Source organism: Lolium perenne, chromosome 5 (assembly GCF_019359855.2).
Source record: "Lolium perenne isolate Kyuss_39 chromosome 5, Kyuss_2.0, whole genome shotgun sequence".
Lineage (NCBI taxonomy): Eukaryota > Viridiplantae > Streptophyta > Magnoliopsida > Poales > Poaceae > Lolium > Lolium perenne.
In genome coordinates, this window is record NC_067248.2 from 30848141 (window position 1) to 30865784 (window position 17644).

At 43.8% G+C, this 17644-nt stretch overlaps 1 protein-coding gene across 1 annotated transcript in view; it reads left to right on the forward strand.

The window, feature by feature from the left end:
• Nucleotides 1-321: 321 nt before the first annotated feature.
• The window catches only part of LOC139831449 (uncharacterized), a 37632-nt gene continuing 20309 nt past the window's right edge, over nt 322-17644 (forward strand). The window contains exons 1-4 of the mRNA XM_071820727.1: nt 322-653; nt 766-953; nt 1024-1188; nt 1493-1564. Of these exons, the coding sequence (XP_071676828.1) occupies nt 599-653; nt 766-953; nt 1024-1188; nt 1493-1564 (480 nt within the window). The 5' untranslated portion in view covers nt 322-598. The remainder of the gene's footprint in view (nt 654-765; nt 954-1023; nt 1189-1492; nt 1565-17644) is intronic.

The following is a 17644-nucleotide window of genomic DNA, read 5'->3' on the forward strand; positions in this document are numbered from 1 at the left end:
ATATGAGGCATGTTTTTGAGCTGGCCCTATTTAGTAGAGTTTACATTTGAGAGTTACATCTTTCTACCACCATTATTTTTGATTTAGCTTGTCTTTTGTGCCCACCATTTTATCGAGCAGGGTTAATGCAAGATCCATAGCAAACTAGCTTCTCATGACATTTTTTTGGCGGAGTGCATCTTCTCATGGCGAGCTAGCGACTTTGCCACTAGAGTTTTTTTTGTTGAACTAGTACATTTTTTTGGATTTTCCCATTTTATTTGTGCACAAGCTATGAGCCGCCCGCAATTCAGCACCATATATTGGCGGAATTTTCTAGTTCAATTGTTTTGTACTAGGATATTAGCAGGATGCTATCTTCTAGGGCTTTCATTTCCCCTATATCCAGCCCCACCCACGGACAAGCAAGGGCCTCTCTCCCTACCTCGCACCTAGTCCGTCTCGCTCCCTCTCAGTCCTCCATCCGTAGCCGACATCCACCGCGCCGGAGCCAGCTCAGCGACGCCGTCAACCACACTCCGTGCGCTTCGTCGGATCTGCTTCCCCGACTCACTGGTTCATCTTACCGGCTGGCGAGATCGGTACACAAAGCGCCACCATGATCCACCGAACCAAAACGAACGGCCAACGCGCCACCTCCCCAGTCGACCAAGGTTGAACACTTTGTCCGGCAGCTTTTGTTATGTATTTGATTTCCGAGACTAGTTTATTGCTTGCTTCCACTGCTTGTTATTAGCATCTGTTTTTTTTTGTAATGCCTGCTAGATATTCCCCTCGAGAATGCCTACGAAGAATCTCAGAGGCAAAATATCTTGCAGAATAAGATAATTGCAGCCAAGCTCGGCATACTGTGGAATGGGACAAAATCACCGCACCCCAAGTCGTTGCCGAGATTTTTCACCCGTGTGATGTGCCGCCAAAAGGACGATTCCGTGGGGCAGCTGCTGAAGAAGGTATTTAGCCGCACTGCTCAAATTTCATATGTGTTGTTTGCTGATTGATTTGATGAACTTTGATTTGCAGCAGCTAGCCACTGCTCATGTTCCTAACAAAGACAGTGAGCGCGCCAGTGATGCAGACATTGGTAGAAAGGAGGCGGGATTTGGTCCTATTGTTCTAGCAAGCAATCATTTGAGGGGCCGCCTAGGATCAGCACATCTGGATCCTCCTGAGCTCAACATTAAGGAGGTAATTTTATAATAGTGTTTTAAACATGACATAATCTAATGTACTGAAAGAGATCAAACTGTCAACTGGAGTGGAGTGGTATAGATGGTAGAGATATAGATATAGATTTCAGATTTCCTATTTTTTTCTTGAAAATAGGGTCGCCCCGGCCTCTGCATCCAAATGATGCACCCACCCTTTTATTGCAATGTTTTAGACTCCATTTAAGGTTTAGAAACTCATGGGTTGCTCAAAGTGGTGACATGAATCAACCAACATATTTCCTTTTAATCTGCTGATTGATTTTATGCATGGCAAATCGCAGAAGCAAGTGACTGCTCATGTCCCTGCCAAGCAGCATTGTAGCACGAGATGTCCGAGTTCCAGTGATGCAAACGTTTGTAGGAACAAAACAGAAGGATGTGGCAATGGGGAAGCTAAGATTAGGCGTCTTCAAAAGGACTTGGATGTGGCCACTTGGCGGAACAAAGAAATGAACCGAGGATGGAATTCTACAATTCAAGATGGCCTACATGCTGTTGCTGATCTGCAGAAGCTAGTGGCTGGCAACTTGGTTACCGCTTTGGCTGATGCAGATGTCCATGAGATCAACTGGAAGATCTTGGAACAGGTGAAAGCACGAGCAGAAACTCTGCACTCATCTTTGCAGGTAGATGATTTTCAAAGGGTGATGCAAGAGCCGCTATATGAATAGATTGTTGTTTTCAGTTGATGATGTCCCTGGTTCTTTTGTTTACTTATGTGCTGGTAGTACTTAGGGGAACTAGCTTGTACAAGTAATTTTTTTCCGATAAAGTTGTACAAGTAAATGGCACATGCTTCGCATATTTGACCAATTAAGTTAAAAAGCTTCACAAAATCCTGCGTCGAAGTTGTTTCACTAAAAAAAAGAGCTCTCACGTGCAAGGCACGTGTAATTTACTAGTATATACTAGTACTAGTAGAGATGGTACACCTAGACATTAGAGATTTGTTTGTTTTAAAGATATTTTTAATTGTGTACAAGATGGAAAATATAACTTTAGGGCATCCACAATATTGCTATTGCCAAATCTGATACGATGGTGAATTTGGCTTTGGTGTGAAATATAGCAATAGCTCCACAATGTAGTGGTTCCAAATATTTATAACGTGGGACCCGCCATCAAGCTAAAACAACACATCTATACCTAATAATAAAGGAGCTAAGGTTTCTGCCAAAATTTTCGTCCAACTTTTTTTGGACCGTTTTGCCCTCCCACCAAATCGCATAATACAGCAAAATACCCTTATACCGGTTCGGGTGTGGTTCATCCTCGCGCTATTCCCAACCTCCCCGTGTTCATCCCAACTCCAATTCGGCCCGATCTCCTCTCCTGCCGCAACCGACCTCTTCCTCTACTTATACACAGTCCCTTCAATCTATCCCTCGAATCGGCTCCTCAAATCGGAGCGGCGCCGGTGCCCTCGATTTCGATTGGAATCGGTGGGAGGAACGGAATCGCCCGCTCCCGATCCCTCTGCTCCCGCCGAGATCTGAGTGCCTGCAGCCGAGCCCCCGTCCGCCGTCCCCGAAACCTCCCGAGTCAATGTCCCGACATGCTTTCTTTCTCCTGCCAGACCAGTTCCCAGCATCGACGGAGCTCCAACGGTCCGAAGCTTCGTGTTACTGCGATGGACGACGAGGTTGAGTAGCGGCGGCAGAGGTGGGACCGGCGGCGCGCGCAGGAAAAAGGGCCCAACGCCAACACTGGTCGTAGTACGGCGACGGGTGACAAGGTTGAGTAGCGGCGGCAGAAGTGGGACGTGGTCGATTGCAGATAGAGCAGGAAGACAACGAGGATGCGGTGGATACTCCCGGGCTGTGTTGTACAGGGTGAAGCAGATGCATCTCAAGCCTTCCCTTATTGTTTTTTTTTTAACAACTGAGGAGTGAGGAGAAGCTATGATGGTTGCAGGATGTGGTGCGCCTAAGCTTAGATTTGTTAGGTTTGAGGAGGAGCAGCGAAATCAAATTTGTGAGTAGTGGCAGGGAATATGGCCGTGGCCGCCGGCGCACAAAGCAGCAGGCAGGAGCAGAGCACATACGGTGAAGGTTCTTGCTGAAAAGGAATAGACCGGCCCGTGAGCGCTACTTGCCTTGCCTGGGGCTGCTTGCGGCACCTGGTGGCCCGATTTGTCCAATTCAGTGCATTTGATCCTTCGCTTCGCTCTCCACTCCTGGATTTCACCAAGATTCTATGAAGAGGACTCTTCCCAGCAGATAATATATAAATCAGCAGTAAGACCTAGAATATTTTTCTCCTAATTCATCAGCAAGTGCAAGCATAATTGCTGTTCAAAAAGAGACAACCACGCGCCAGTTAATCGAGTATAGTTGTGATGGCATGTGAGGAACTGAAACCGAGTTAGCCTTGCTCTTTGTCTCATTCTCAAGTTTCATTTGTGTTGGTGTTTCCCGTCGCTTGAGCTTCAGCAAGGCACACAAGGATTTCAGTAACAACGAATTCAGGTACCTTACTTTTGCCCCTGTATAAGCAGAACTGCAGAAGTGCTGGTGTTTCCCTGTGTATCATTAGGAACAACATTCTGATTGGCTATTCAATATTCCGATGTAGCCGGTATATGGAGTGCTATGGACCAAGGTAGGTTTACTGATTAATTCGGTTGTTAATATTCAGTATGGCCAGTTTCTGTTCTCTTCTATGCCTACACTTGCACACTAAATTTTCGCAGAAGTTGGTTGTTAAATGTTAAGTGCAGAGACAAGATGAAGTAGCAGATGATAATAGAGCAACAAAGAAAACGAATGTTTCACTCTAGGTGATTCATTATGCTGGAATGTACTTTTATTTCAATGAATATTATACGTGCCAAACTGTATGTTCAGACTCCATGGCCATATCCTCCATCTCTTCAGACTGGGTAACTGCATGGCCAGTGATTTGGTCTAGACTAGAGGAGTAAAACGATTGTCTAATTTTGATTCTCCACAAGTGTGACAGCATTGATTTGAAGAGCATGAGGATCAGCCGGACTCAGAACGTGGCTGAGCAAATTCATCCACGAATTTTACTCGGGCCGACGCCAGCAGAGTGTCCTGGGCGATATATGATTTTTACTACCGGCCTGAGCTCAGAACCGTGGCTACAACCTGAAAAAAATACTTATTTTGGGCTCTTTTCTATATTTACAAGTGCTAATTTGTCACTATAGGCTGAATTAACCATGATGTCCTTACAAGTGATAAAGTGAAACTTTCATCATTAAATTTGTAGTAACCTCTGTGGTCGTCGAGAGCATGTTGCTAATTTAATTTTAATTCGATTGACATAAGAATTTTAAAAGGTCATTTATTTTAATTTAGCATAACGCCGTAGCAACGCACGGGTTTTGTGCTAGTAAAGCCAATATGGAACTACTCTCACAATGTAGGGAACTAGTTCCAAATGCCAAAAGTGAAATTTGGCATCGGAGCACCTACTTGCTCCGGTTCCTTGTTTTTCTGGTTTTGGAACTACCTCTACAATGTATGGAACTAGTTCCAAAAGCCAAAAATCAAATATGGAACCACTTTTGGCTACACGTTGTGAATGCTCTTAGCAAATTCCTAGAATTTTTCATGGTCGATGTAAAAAAAAGTATTTTTCATGGTTGATGTAAAAAAAAAACAAGTTTTTTTCATGGTCGATGTAAAAAAAGAGAGAAAACATGTCTCATAAAAAGCCTTATGGTTAGCACATTTTTTTTTACGGAGTAACTCTTTTTTACATAGCCCAAATTACTATTCGATTTTCCATTGAAATATTTTATGTGTATAAAGCAAGCGAAGAAGTACACATGCATTTTTCGTTTTATTCTTTTTTGACATTTTTCAAAATGTATAGAAGATGAATTTCGAAATAAAGAGATCATATGCACCCAAGAACCAACAAGCATATCCCCTTGACCCCGAACATACTCAGGGCGCTTTTGTTGTGGTTTTTTTTTTGCCTTTTTGGCTTTTGGATTTTGGAAGCCAAAAACAAATATTATATTCTTTTGGCTTCCAAAATCCAAAAGCCAAAAAGCCACACCAAAAGGACCCACCGCTTCAGACCTGGGCTTTCGGTGGCTAGGGTTCCACGATTTTCCACCAACCATTAATAATTTCAACTCTGCCCCAAAATTCCCTTGAAATCCCCCCCTCCCGCTTCCAAAATTCAAAGCGATGTGAAATAAGTACAGTGTCGATCTTATCCCCCCGGACCGCTCAATTCAGACCTATCACCGGCGGCGCCGAACCCCGCATCTCTCTCTCACGCTTCCACCCTGCATGACCCACCGGATCATCTCACACGCCGGCGCCGGCCCACTGTCCCACTCCCACACCAGCACTGCTGCCTTCTCATCGGCCACCGTAGTGACCGACGACGTTCCGCCGTCTCCCTTGCTTTTTAGCAAGCCAGAGTAGCTTCCACCTCCCCCACCCCCACCGACGACCACTGTACCATACGAGCTCCTCCGTAGCCGACTTCCACCGCCGCCTTGTCAGCGACAGTCACCATCGCCGGGTTCTCATATCTTAATCCCCTACTCCTTCCGTCCACCGGACTGGAGAGATGGGCGCCCCCATGGTCCACGGCAGGAAACCAAAGCGTACACGCGCCCACTTCCAAGAAGGTTGATATGGCCGCATTCGTTATGCATGTGATTTCGAAAAGTATTTTTTTGCTTACTTGCACCGCCATCTCATTAGCATTTTTTTTGTAATGCATGCTAGATATTATTGCAATACAGAAGAATGAATTAAAAGAGAAACGGATACGGAATATATGTAGAAGATATGCAAGCCGTGTGGGCACAAGCATTTGTAACGCTATTGCCTCTAGTGCAAACCTGAACAAAATCGGAGAAGAACCCTTTCCCCTCCCCAAAGATAAAGAACAATGTTATGATTCACAATTTGATCCTCTTGAGCCTCTTGGAGAGCCGACTCGGGAAGATGCCTTGCACGACCATTCTCCTCAACCCCACCAGGTGATTTCTGTGTTTTTACTTTGAGATATCTGTTGCAACTTCCATGTGTTGTATACTTGTATCCTGAATCCCACCAAACATGTTCACATGCCACCTCTAGGTCTCCTTAATGCATCATATATATGTTTCAGCATGCACGTCATCCTTTATCGTTCTTCATTCTATCCCATTTGCATATCATCATATATGGGACTTCGTAGACTGAAATATCGTTTATGTGTGCTAGGAATCTGCAGCCTTCAAGTAAGAATTTCGCAGGAACCACCAATGAGAGGAAGACCATTCAATATGCACCTGAATCGGTGATAGAACAGCTGCAACCAAAAAAGAAACATGCTTCTGCTACTAGACAGTCTCAGCGATTCATGGCACTAGTTGAAGAAAATAATGAAAATGCTAAGAGTACTGAAATAAAAAAACGTGGTGAACACCCCAAGAGGTTGAATCAGCCACCTGTTACCAATCCAGTCAACCAGCGACAATCGGCAGCAGAAAGCAGTTTCCACGGCAACTTCTCACCACAATTGGCAGCAGAACCAGTTTCACAGCAACTTCTCAGCCACAATTGGCAGCAGAACCAGTTTCCACAGCAACTTCTCAACAACAATTGGCAGCAGAACCAGTTTCCACGGCAACTTCTCAGCCACAATTGGGATCAGCAGTAGCTGTGGTAGGAAATACTGCCCAAGGACACACTGTACCAGTCCCAGCTGACACAACCACAATCGCCAAACATCAAGCTAGCACAACATCAACAAACTGTTGATGATCTCCCACTGACCCATATTAGTCCTGCCATAGACAACTCCCATGAGGATGAGCCCCACACCGAAGAAGGTACATTTTCCAATGCTTATAGTTTCATTCTCCGTTATAAAGTTATACTTTATAGATAAATAAATAAATATATATATATATAAATATAAATATATATATCTACCTTGATAGCTTGATGTAATGCTTAACTTTGTAGTTGCACCACGATCAAGAAAAACGAGGGGCCCAACAGTAGGGAAAATGTTCGTAGCTAAGCTTGCTGGGATGGAATCAAGATTTCGCCTTTCATCTATCGTAGGTGGCAGAAGGCCACTGGACCCAGAAGAATCTTGTAAATTAGCATCGGATGTAGGAATTTTCGTAGGAATGAAATTCCTATCTTCCCAACATGGAAAGAGCACGTAGACACCTCTGCGCATTTTGAAAAATTAGTGCACAGGTTACACGTAAGTCATCTTTCTCTTGGTAATGTTACTCATACTAGTATACCACATTGGCACGTCCCGTTCCTTCTAGCTTGTTGTTGGCTCTATGTATATCGCACCAACGGTTTATATTGTTGTGAACAGTTAAGGTTCGAGTTCGATGAGGACCAAGAGGAAGTAAAGCATGTTCTCAACAGTCTATTCTCAGACTATCTCTGCTTGATCGCAGCAGGCTAAAGAAGAAATACTTCACTTTGGAAAGATTACCTGGGAGTGTTCCAACTATATCTCCTTTTAAGCAAATGACCGACAAACAGTGGGGAGATCTGGTGAAGCACTGGTCTGATCCAAAGAATATGGTATGATTTGTAAGACTGAGACCAGATCACATCTTGGATTCTTATTTATAGCAGTGTCTCACTAGTCTCCTTTTTGCAGAATTTGGCTAAACAGAATCAGAAAAACCGCGGTAAACTACTTTTACCTAGCCGTACGGGATCTCGTAACCTTATAGTGCATATTCGGCAAAAAGTAAGGACATGTTGTTTTATACTGCTATTTAGAAATATTTTAGTAAAAGATCATGCAGAGTATATACACCAGTGTGCAGCTTATATTATGATCCTCCATTTCAACCACGTTATTCGATTTATAAATGGTAGTACTAAAATGCAGATGTTACATAATGCAAGTAAAAGGGAACCAAACAAAGAGATGACTCTTCGAGAGATAAATGAAGCATGCCAGAAGAACAAACTTGAAGTGATTGGAGAAGTCGCACAGAGTGTTCTTGTAAGTCTTCTAAAAGATTGAAATTTTGTGACGACTCACATCCCAACTTGTAGGAGTAGTAAAGTACATGTCAATATGATATTATATATGTTTATTAAAATTCATGTGATGTGAATCAGACATGCCAAACTGTAGGAATAAAAGTAGGTCATACACATGATAAATCTACTATCAGCAAGTTTCTCTGTAGTAACTATCATGTTTACACATGTGTACGAACTGAATTTTTTGCAGGAAGATATGAAATTAGAGATGGCAAAACCCGGTAAAAACGGTCTGGAAAAAACCGATGAAGAATGTGTGAAGGCATTTTCTATGGCAATAAAAAAGAAAGGCATTGCCAAAAACACTTTCTTACGGAATGCTGGACTGCTGAAGTGCAAGTCCATGTCCAAGTCAAAGTATTTGCATGCTCAAGTTCTAGAGGAGCAACTCCAAGTAGAACGAGCTGCATCAGCTGCGCTAAGACTAGAAGTCGACAATTTTAGAACGATAGCAGCATAGAAGGAGGCCCTACTGGAGCAGGTCAGGAATGCTAGTAAGTAGTAAGAAGAGTATCTGCTAGATAATTGGAGATGAACGGGGACAGTGACAGGTCATTACCTTCGTCTTGTAAAATGGTTCCTTAGTCTGAGCATATTTCATAGGTGTGCATTTATCTGCAATTGCTATGATCTTGGTGGTCGTTTCCTTGTTGTGATGTGGATTTTTTTTTGAACCGGAACCCTGCTGATTGTTAATATTATAAGTGGATTGCCTAGCCCTTTCCATCAGTTCTGACTTGTGGTTCCGTTGGCTCGTGGATGAAGCTTGACATGGTATCAGAGCCCATAGTCTCAAGTTCGGACTTTTGGTCGCGTTGGCTAGTGCATTAAAGCTTGACACTGATGATTTTCTGTGATCCATTGATTTCCAGCTTTCTACATATAGCCCAGGTCTAGAAGCTTGTCAACTGGTCTGGTTCATTCATCGCTGTATTGAGTGCAATGAACGGAACAGTGCTTCTCCTTTGTGTTGTGCTGCAACACAACAAATGCTCTCGCTTCAGACAAAGTAGTTGTGAACAAAGATACTTATGTATACTACCAAATTTCGACTCCATATAATCAATAGCTTAACAACCGTCTAATTCAAAATCTCAACACTGTAGCATATACCTCCTGCCTATTGAATACAATTATTTCACACACTGAAATATTTTGTACGCGTTTTGAATTGGAGAACATGGGAACCGACTTTGGTTTCTGATTATGACTTGATGTGACCCTAGGCCCTGGATTCCTGAGCAGAAGGTATGTGTAAAAACAAAGAGATTACGAAGTGCTAATTCCCTTTTTTTTGTAAGTCCTGGTGGCATTGACACTCCTTTCTTACTTGCTATATTTTTTTGGTGTTTATATATAATAGAGAATTACCAAACTTATTGTCGAACCCGTTAGATTTTGGGCAATAATTGTTACGTGGCTGCTTCTTAATTAAAGTTTATCATGTCATGTAGATGGATTTGTGAAAGATGCAGCGGGTCGTTCTTCAGATCGTCTACATGGGATTCCCATCTACATGTATGTTCATGGTTTCATGGAGTACTTCAGCTCATAGCAGCCACATACGATCCTGCAAGATTTGCATTTTTTTTTGACCTTGCAAGATTTGCATTCAATGTATCGCCAAGGCGCGTCCGTGAGAACTCTAGAAACATCTTCGCCAGACTCGTTTTGGCGCGCGTAGCTCCGAGCGAATCCAATGAATTTTGACCGTTCTCTTAAAAAAGGAACTTTGACCGTTGGATCAAGCGTTGGAGATCTGATGTGCCAACGTCCAATTATTATGATCGTGGTAACCGATTTTCAACGTGATGATGAATTGATGTGACATTTGGCCGTACTAGTACGGTCTCATATTTTGTATTACTTAGTACTTGGTGTGGCCAAATTCGAAATCTCATTCCAAGCGGCAAAACTTCCCGCCCGAAAAATACAAATATTTCACACGCTTCTAACTTCCCATTCTACCCTCGTAAAGATGACAACAATGTCCATGTATAAGTCGGTTGGTGGGGGTCTACCCGTCATTTTTTCGATCACCACCTCCCTAGCTCCGGAAACCCCCCGAAAAAAATTCATTTCCCTCACTCTCTCCTCTGAGACCACCCACCGGAACTTCCCAAGTCCCTCTCTCTCCCACCTCCACACGGCCACCGCACCGGAACATCCCCGCCGGACTTCCCTGGCCTACCCGAGGCCTCGCGATCCTCGTCATCCGCTGTCTGCACGGGCCGCTTCATCGACGCCGTCATCAACCGGACCGGATCATCCCCGCCGAACCTCGAAACCATATACTCATCCAGCAGTCTACCGCGATCGTTTCAGCTGCGGTATCGGCCACCCCACCCGAGCCGCGTCGCCGGATCCGTCGTCCACCGCAGCCGATCTACCACCCCGACACCCCGGTGCATTACCCGGATCTGCTTCACCGGCGCCGTGCATGATCTAAACTCTTCTATTGTCGCTTTTCTATTGCTTGCCTGCAAGTTCTTGTTTAATCTTGGGGGAACCTGTTTGTGCTAACGACGCGCCGTTACGTTTTTGCAGATGAGATGAGTAACCATGAAGTGTAATGGCCGTCTCTCCAACCCCAAGTAGCACATGTAGCGTACTTCATCACCGGATCTATCAACCCCAGGAAGATCTGCTGTGACTCCCACGAGTGCTTCTCCTAATGTAAGTCCCTTGTTTTAGCGCCATGTTCGGTTCGGATGCTTGTTTGTCTGAAGCTCTTTTAGTTCATTCCTAGCTATGACCGTAACACCTTGCTATTTTCTACTTCATTGCTAACTTTAAGCGATTGAACATTTTGGTTTGCATTCCCTGCTCTGTAGATGTAGCCATCATAACTTCTATCTTGCTCAGTCGTTGTTACAAAAATTATAGGTATTATAGTAACATCCTGCTATTATTTAGTTCATGGCCAATTTTAAGTAATTGCACATGTTGGTTCGCATTCCCTGCTCTATAGCTTTTGGCATCGTAACTTCTATATTTGGTTTACATTCCCTGCTCTCTAGATCTAGCCATCATAACTTTATCTTGCTCGGTAGTTGTTACAAAAATTATGGCCTGCTACTATGTTGTTTGTGCCAATTTTTTACTCCATGAACATGTTGGCTTGCATTCCCTGTACTACAGGTGATGCCATTGTTTTGTATCTAGTTCATTGTAAGCTAACAAAGTAAGGACTTAGTTTGGCATGCTATCACTCTGCTATCTAGCCTGTAGTACAAATATACTTGTCATACTACTAGATAATAATTTTGCGTGCCATCTTGTTCTTCAAAAGCTGCATTATTGACTTGTTTCTCTGACTTGGCATGACGCTCACATATGGAAAGCTGAACATATTGGTTTGCATTCCCTCTTATACAAGTTCACAGGTGATCCCACTATATTCTGTATCTGGTCCATCCTAACTCCAGCATTAACTATCCTCTATGTGTTGCTCATTACAAGTTTATATCCCGAAACATCTTGATTTGCATCCCCTTCACTATAAGTTCAGGAGTATTATTTAGTTCACGGCCAAAATGAAGTAATTGCACTTGGCACATGTTGGTTCACATTCCCTCCTCTTTAGCTTTTGCCATCGTAACTTCTATTTTTGGTTTACATTCCACCTTTCTGTAGATGTAGCCATCATAACTTCATCTTGCTCGGTCGTTGTTACAAAATTTATAGCCTGCTACTATGTTGTTCATGCCAATTTTGTACTCCCTGAACATGTTGGTTTGCATGGGACTCGACAGTAGTAAGTCTGCTGTTTCATTCTAACATGCTCTGTTATATTGGCTGTTGGTATGCGGCATGCACTCTTCGTTACAATGATCTTGTTATAACGACGAAATGATGAGTTCCAAATTCTTTGGCAAACAATATTGTAGTGTCTTTGCCTTTCCATTGTTGCTATCTTAACTTGTAATGTCTTTGTTTCAGATATAGGTGCTGCATGGACAACTTAAAAGATTTGCCGGATCCCTTCATTGTATTGCTAGGTTTAATTACCATTCAATTTCTCTGGGTTCTGTAATATTTTTTCAATGCCTTGCAGCTGATGTAATATTTAGTTAGTTTTTATAGTTCTTTCGCGCATTTTTTCTTTGGTGCTTGTGGTAAGTGAGGCTATCCGACATAAATCAATGCTGCGTAAATATTCTCAGTAGCTAAATCACGAATTCCCATCCCTTAAACGGCCCAATTAAGCGAAATCACATATGTGCCGGCCCGCAAAATCCTAAAGCGCCTATTACGCCGGCATATAAACAGCAACTAAACGGGCTGGCCCACTTACTTATTGGGCCAGCCCACTTGATTTACTGTGGACCCCACACTTTTATTGGGCTGGCCCACTTGCTTTAAGGTGGACCCCACCCCTCTTTGGGCCGGCCCACTAACTAGTTGGGCCAGCCCAATTGCTTTTGTGGTGGCCCCCACATACTAAATGGGTAGGCCCTTTAAGACGAAAGTGGGACCCACTGTGTTTTTGGCCCGGCCCACTATCTTGTTGGGCGGCCCACTTGCTATATGGTGGACCCCACATACTAAATGGGCGGACCCTTAACAGAAAGTGGGACCCACCTGTGTTTTTGGCCGGCCCACTAGCATGTTGGGGTGGCCCACTTGCTATATGGTGGACCCAACATACTAATTGGGCGGGCCCTTTAACAGAAAGTGGGACCCACCGGTGTTTTGGCCGGCCCACTATCTTGTTGGGTGGCCCACTTGCTATATGGTGGACCCCACATACTAAATGGGCCACCCCTTTAACAGAAAGTGGGACCCACTGTGTTTTTGGCCGCGCCCACTATATTGTTGGGCCGGCCCACTTGCTATATGGTGGACCCCACATACTAAATGGGCTGGCCCTTTAACAGAAAGTGGGACCCACCGGTGCTTTTGGCCCGCCATCGGCTTGTTGGGCCGGCCATTTGATCAAATATGGACCCCACGTACTAAATGAGCCGGCCCGATAGCAGGAAAGTGGGACCCACATGCTAATTGGGCCGGCCCAATAACTTCTTGGGCCGGCCCAGTTGCCTTAATGTGGACCCCACTTTGTAAATGGGCCGACCCGATACCAAGAAAGTGGGTCCCACATGTCTTGTGGGCCGGCCCTTTTGCCTGTTGACCGGTCAAACGAGTGCATTCGGCCCGGCCCACATGCTTAGTGGGCCGGCCCATTAAAGTTTTGACCAGTCAACCTTAGAGGTTAGGCCCGGCCCACGTAACTAATGGACCAGCCCAGCCATATAGTTGACCGGTCAAACTAAGTCAGCTGGCCCGGCCCGCAAACTTAATGGGCCGGCCCGCTTAAGACGTGGCAGGCCTCGTGTGGGCCTACCATCTACCACGGGGTTTCAGCCGGTTAACGCCGTTAACTGCCAGTTAACGGCGTCTGCCATGTGTCAGTTTGCATGACGTTAGCAGTCAACGGGCTCCCGGAAACACTTGGGCAACGGTCCGATTTTCCGTGGCGGAAGGGCGCCCAAGCGCGACGGACCGAAAAAATCGTCGTAGGACTTTGCCTGACGCAGTTTCCACAACAGAACCCATATCGTCGGGTTAGGCCCATAGGCGACGAAAAATACCCCTTAGCGGACGATTTTGAGACGTTGTCTATCAGAACTTTTCTTGTAGTGACACTTGTCAGATGTATAGGTGCACTAGTTCGGCGAAGAGATAGTGAAATACAGGTGGTATGAATGTATATGAGCAGTAGTAACGGCACCAGAAAATAGCTTGATGCTACAACTGGCATGTGGTTGATGGTGGTAATATTGCCGGCAGTACAGATGCAATAGAACAGTAAACAAGCAGTGATAGCAGTATTTGGAAACAAGGCCTAGGGATTATACTTTCACTAGTGGACACTCTCAACATTGATCACATAACAGAATAAATAGATAAATGCTACACTCTACACTCTCTTGTTGGATGATGAACACCACTAATAGTGTAGGATTACACGAACCCTCAATGCCGGAGTTAACAAGCTCCACAATATTTGATATTCATGTTTAAATAACCTTAGAGTGCATGATAGATCAACACAACTAAACCAAGTACTAACATAGCATGCACACTGTCACCATCACACTATGAAGGAGGAATAGATCACATCAATACTATCATAGCAATAATTAACTTCATAATCTTCAAGAGATTACAATCATAACCTACGCCAAGTACTACACGATGCACACACTGTCACCTTTACACCATGGAGGAGGAATAGACTACTTTAATAACATCACTAGAGTAGCACATAGATGAATAGTGATACAAAACTCGTATGAATCTCAATCATGTAAGGCAGCTCATGAGATCATTGTATTGAAGTACATAGGAGAGAGATTAACCACATAGCTACCGGTACAGCCCTTAGCCTCGATGGAGAACTACTCCGTCCTCATGGGAGACAGCAGCGTTGATGAAGATGGCGGTGGTGTCGATGGAGAAGCCTTCCGGGGGCACTTCCCCGTCCCGGCGGTGTGCCGGAACAGAGACTCATGTCCCCCAGATCTTGGTTCGCGATGGCGGCGGCTCTGGAAGGTTTCTCGTACCGTGGCTTTTTCCGTATCGAAGATTTAGGTCAGGGACCTTTATATAGGCGAAGAGGCGGAGTCGGAGGGCTGACGAGGCGACGACACAACAGGGGGGCGCGGCCCCCCCTCTGGCCGCGCCGGCCTACTGTCTGGTGGGCCTGTGGCCCCCCTCTGGTGGCTCTCGGGTGTTCTGGAAGCTTCGTGGGATTTTAAGATTCTGGGCGTTGATTTCGTCCAACCGAGAATATTTCCTTACTAGGATTTCTGAAACCAAAAACAGCAGAAAACAGGAACTGGCACTTCGGCATCTCGTCAATAGGTTAGTTCCGGAAAATGCATAAAAATGACATAAAGTGTGAACAAAACATGTAGGTATTGTCATAAAACAAGCATGGAACATAAGAAATTATCGATACGTCGGAGACGTATCAACATCCCCAAGCTTAGTTCCTACTCGTCCTCGAGTAGGTAAACGATAACAAAGATAATTTCTGAAGTGACATGCTACCAACATGATCTTAATCATACTATTGTAAAGCATATGAGATGAATGCAGCGATTCAAAGCAATGGTAAATACAATGGTTAAACAATTGAATCATATAGCAAAGACTTTTCATGAATAGTACTTTCAAGACAAGCATCAATAAGTCTTGCATAAGAGTTAACTCATAAAGCAATAAATTCATAGTAAAGGCATTGAAGCAACACAAAGGAAGATTAAGTTTCAGCGGTTGCTTTCAACCTGTAACATGTATATCTCATGGATAATTGTCAACATAAAGTAAAATAATAAGTGCAAATATGCAAGTATGTAAGAATCAATGCATAGTTAACACAAGTGTTTGCTTCTAAGATAGAAGGAAGTAGGTAAACTGACTCAACATAAAAGTAAAAGAATGGCCCTTCGCAGAGGGAAGCATCGATTGCTATATTTGTGCTAGAGCTTTGATTTTGAAAACATAAAGAGAGCATAAAAATAAAATTTTGAGAGGTGTTTGTTGTTGTCAACGAATGGTAATGGGCACTCTAACCCCCTTGCCAGAAAAACCTTCAAAGAGCGGCTCCCATGAAACATTTTTATTTTTGGGTGGAACTCCTTCCAACCTCTACTTTCACAAACCATGGCTAACCGAATCCTCGCGTGCCTGCCAACAATCTCATACCATGAAGGAGTGCATTTTTATTTTAGTTTTATTTAGATGACACTCCTCCCCACCTTTGCTTTCTCAAGCCATGGCTAACCGAATCCTCGGGTGCCGTCCAGCAATCACATACCATGGAGGAGTGTCTATTTTTGTAAAATTATGAAGGTTTATTAATTTGGGACTGGGAATCCCATTGCCAGCTCTTTTTGCAAAATTATTGGATAAGCGGATGAAGCCACTAGTCCATTGGTGAAAGTCGCCCAACAAGATTGAAAGATAAACACCACATACTTCCTCATGAGCTATAAAACATTGACACAAATAAGACATAATAACTTTTGAATTGTTTAAAGGTAGCACTCAAGCAATTTACTTTGGAATGGCGGAGAAATACCATGTAGTAGGTAGGTATGGTGGACACAAATGGCATAGTTTTTGGCTCAAGGATTTTGGATGCATGAGAAGTATTCCCTCTCAATACAAGGCTTAGGCTAGCAAGGTTGTTTGAAGCAAACATAAGTATGAACCGGTTCAGCAAAACTCACATAAAAACATATTGCAAGCATTATAAGACTCTACATTGTCTTCCTTGTTGTTCAAACCCTTACTAGAAAATATCTAGACCTTAGAGAGACCAATCATGCAAACCAAATTTTAGCAAGCTCTATGTATTTCTTCACTAATAGTTGCAAAGTATATGATGCAAGAGCTTAAACATGAGCACAACAATTGCCAAGTATCACATTATTCAAGACATCATACCAATTACTACATGTAGCATTTCCCATTTCCAACCATATAACAATTAACGAAGCAGTTTCAACCTTCGCCATAAAAATTAGAAGCTAAGAACACATGTGTTCATATGAACCAGCGGAGCGTGTCTCTCTCCCACACAAGCATTTATTCAAACAAAAACAAAAACAAGAAACATACAGACGCTCCAAGTAAAGTACATAAGATGTGACCGAATAAAAATATAGTTTCAAAATAAGGAACCTGATAATTTGTCGATGAAGAAGGGGATGCCTTGGGCATCCCCAAGCTTAGGTGCTTTAGTCTTCTTGAAATATGCAGGGATGAACCACCGGGGCATCGCCAAGCTTAGAGCTTTCACTCTTCTTGATCATATTGTATCATCCTCCTCTCTTGACCCTTGAAAACTTCCTCCACACCAAACTCAAAACAAACTCATTAGAGGGTTAGTGCATAATCAAAATTCACATGTTCAGAGGTGACACAATCATTCTTAACACTTCTGGACATTGCCCAAAGCTACTGGAAGTTAATGGAACAAAGAAATCCATCCCACATAGCAAAAGAAGCAATGCGAAATAAAAGCCAGAATCTGTCAAAATAGAACAGTCCGTAAAGACGAATTTCTAAGAGGCACCAGACTTGCTCAAATGAAAATGCTCAAATTGAATGAAAGTTGCGTACATATCTGAGGATCACCGTGCAACGGAGGAACCTCGCCTCCTCGTCCGGACTTGGAAACGTCGACTCCAATCGCCTGCCCCCGAGCCCCCTCGCCAAAGAGGGCGAGGATTGAACTTGGCGAGGAACTAGGCTTGTTAGCCGGGAGTTCAACGACGCCTCCTCTGGATGATGTAAGTACCCTTTGCTGCTATTTTCCATTCCTTGTCAAGTTTCCCTGTTTTGAACTTCTCTCTTGTTTTTTCCCCTATAGCCTCTGATGAAGCACTTCATCAGCCTTGGTAC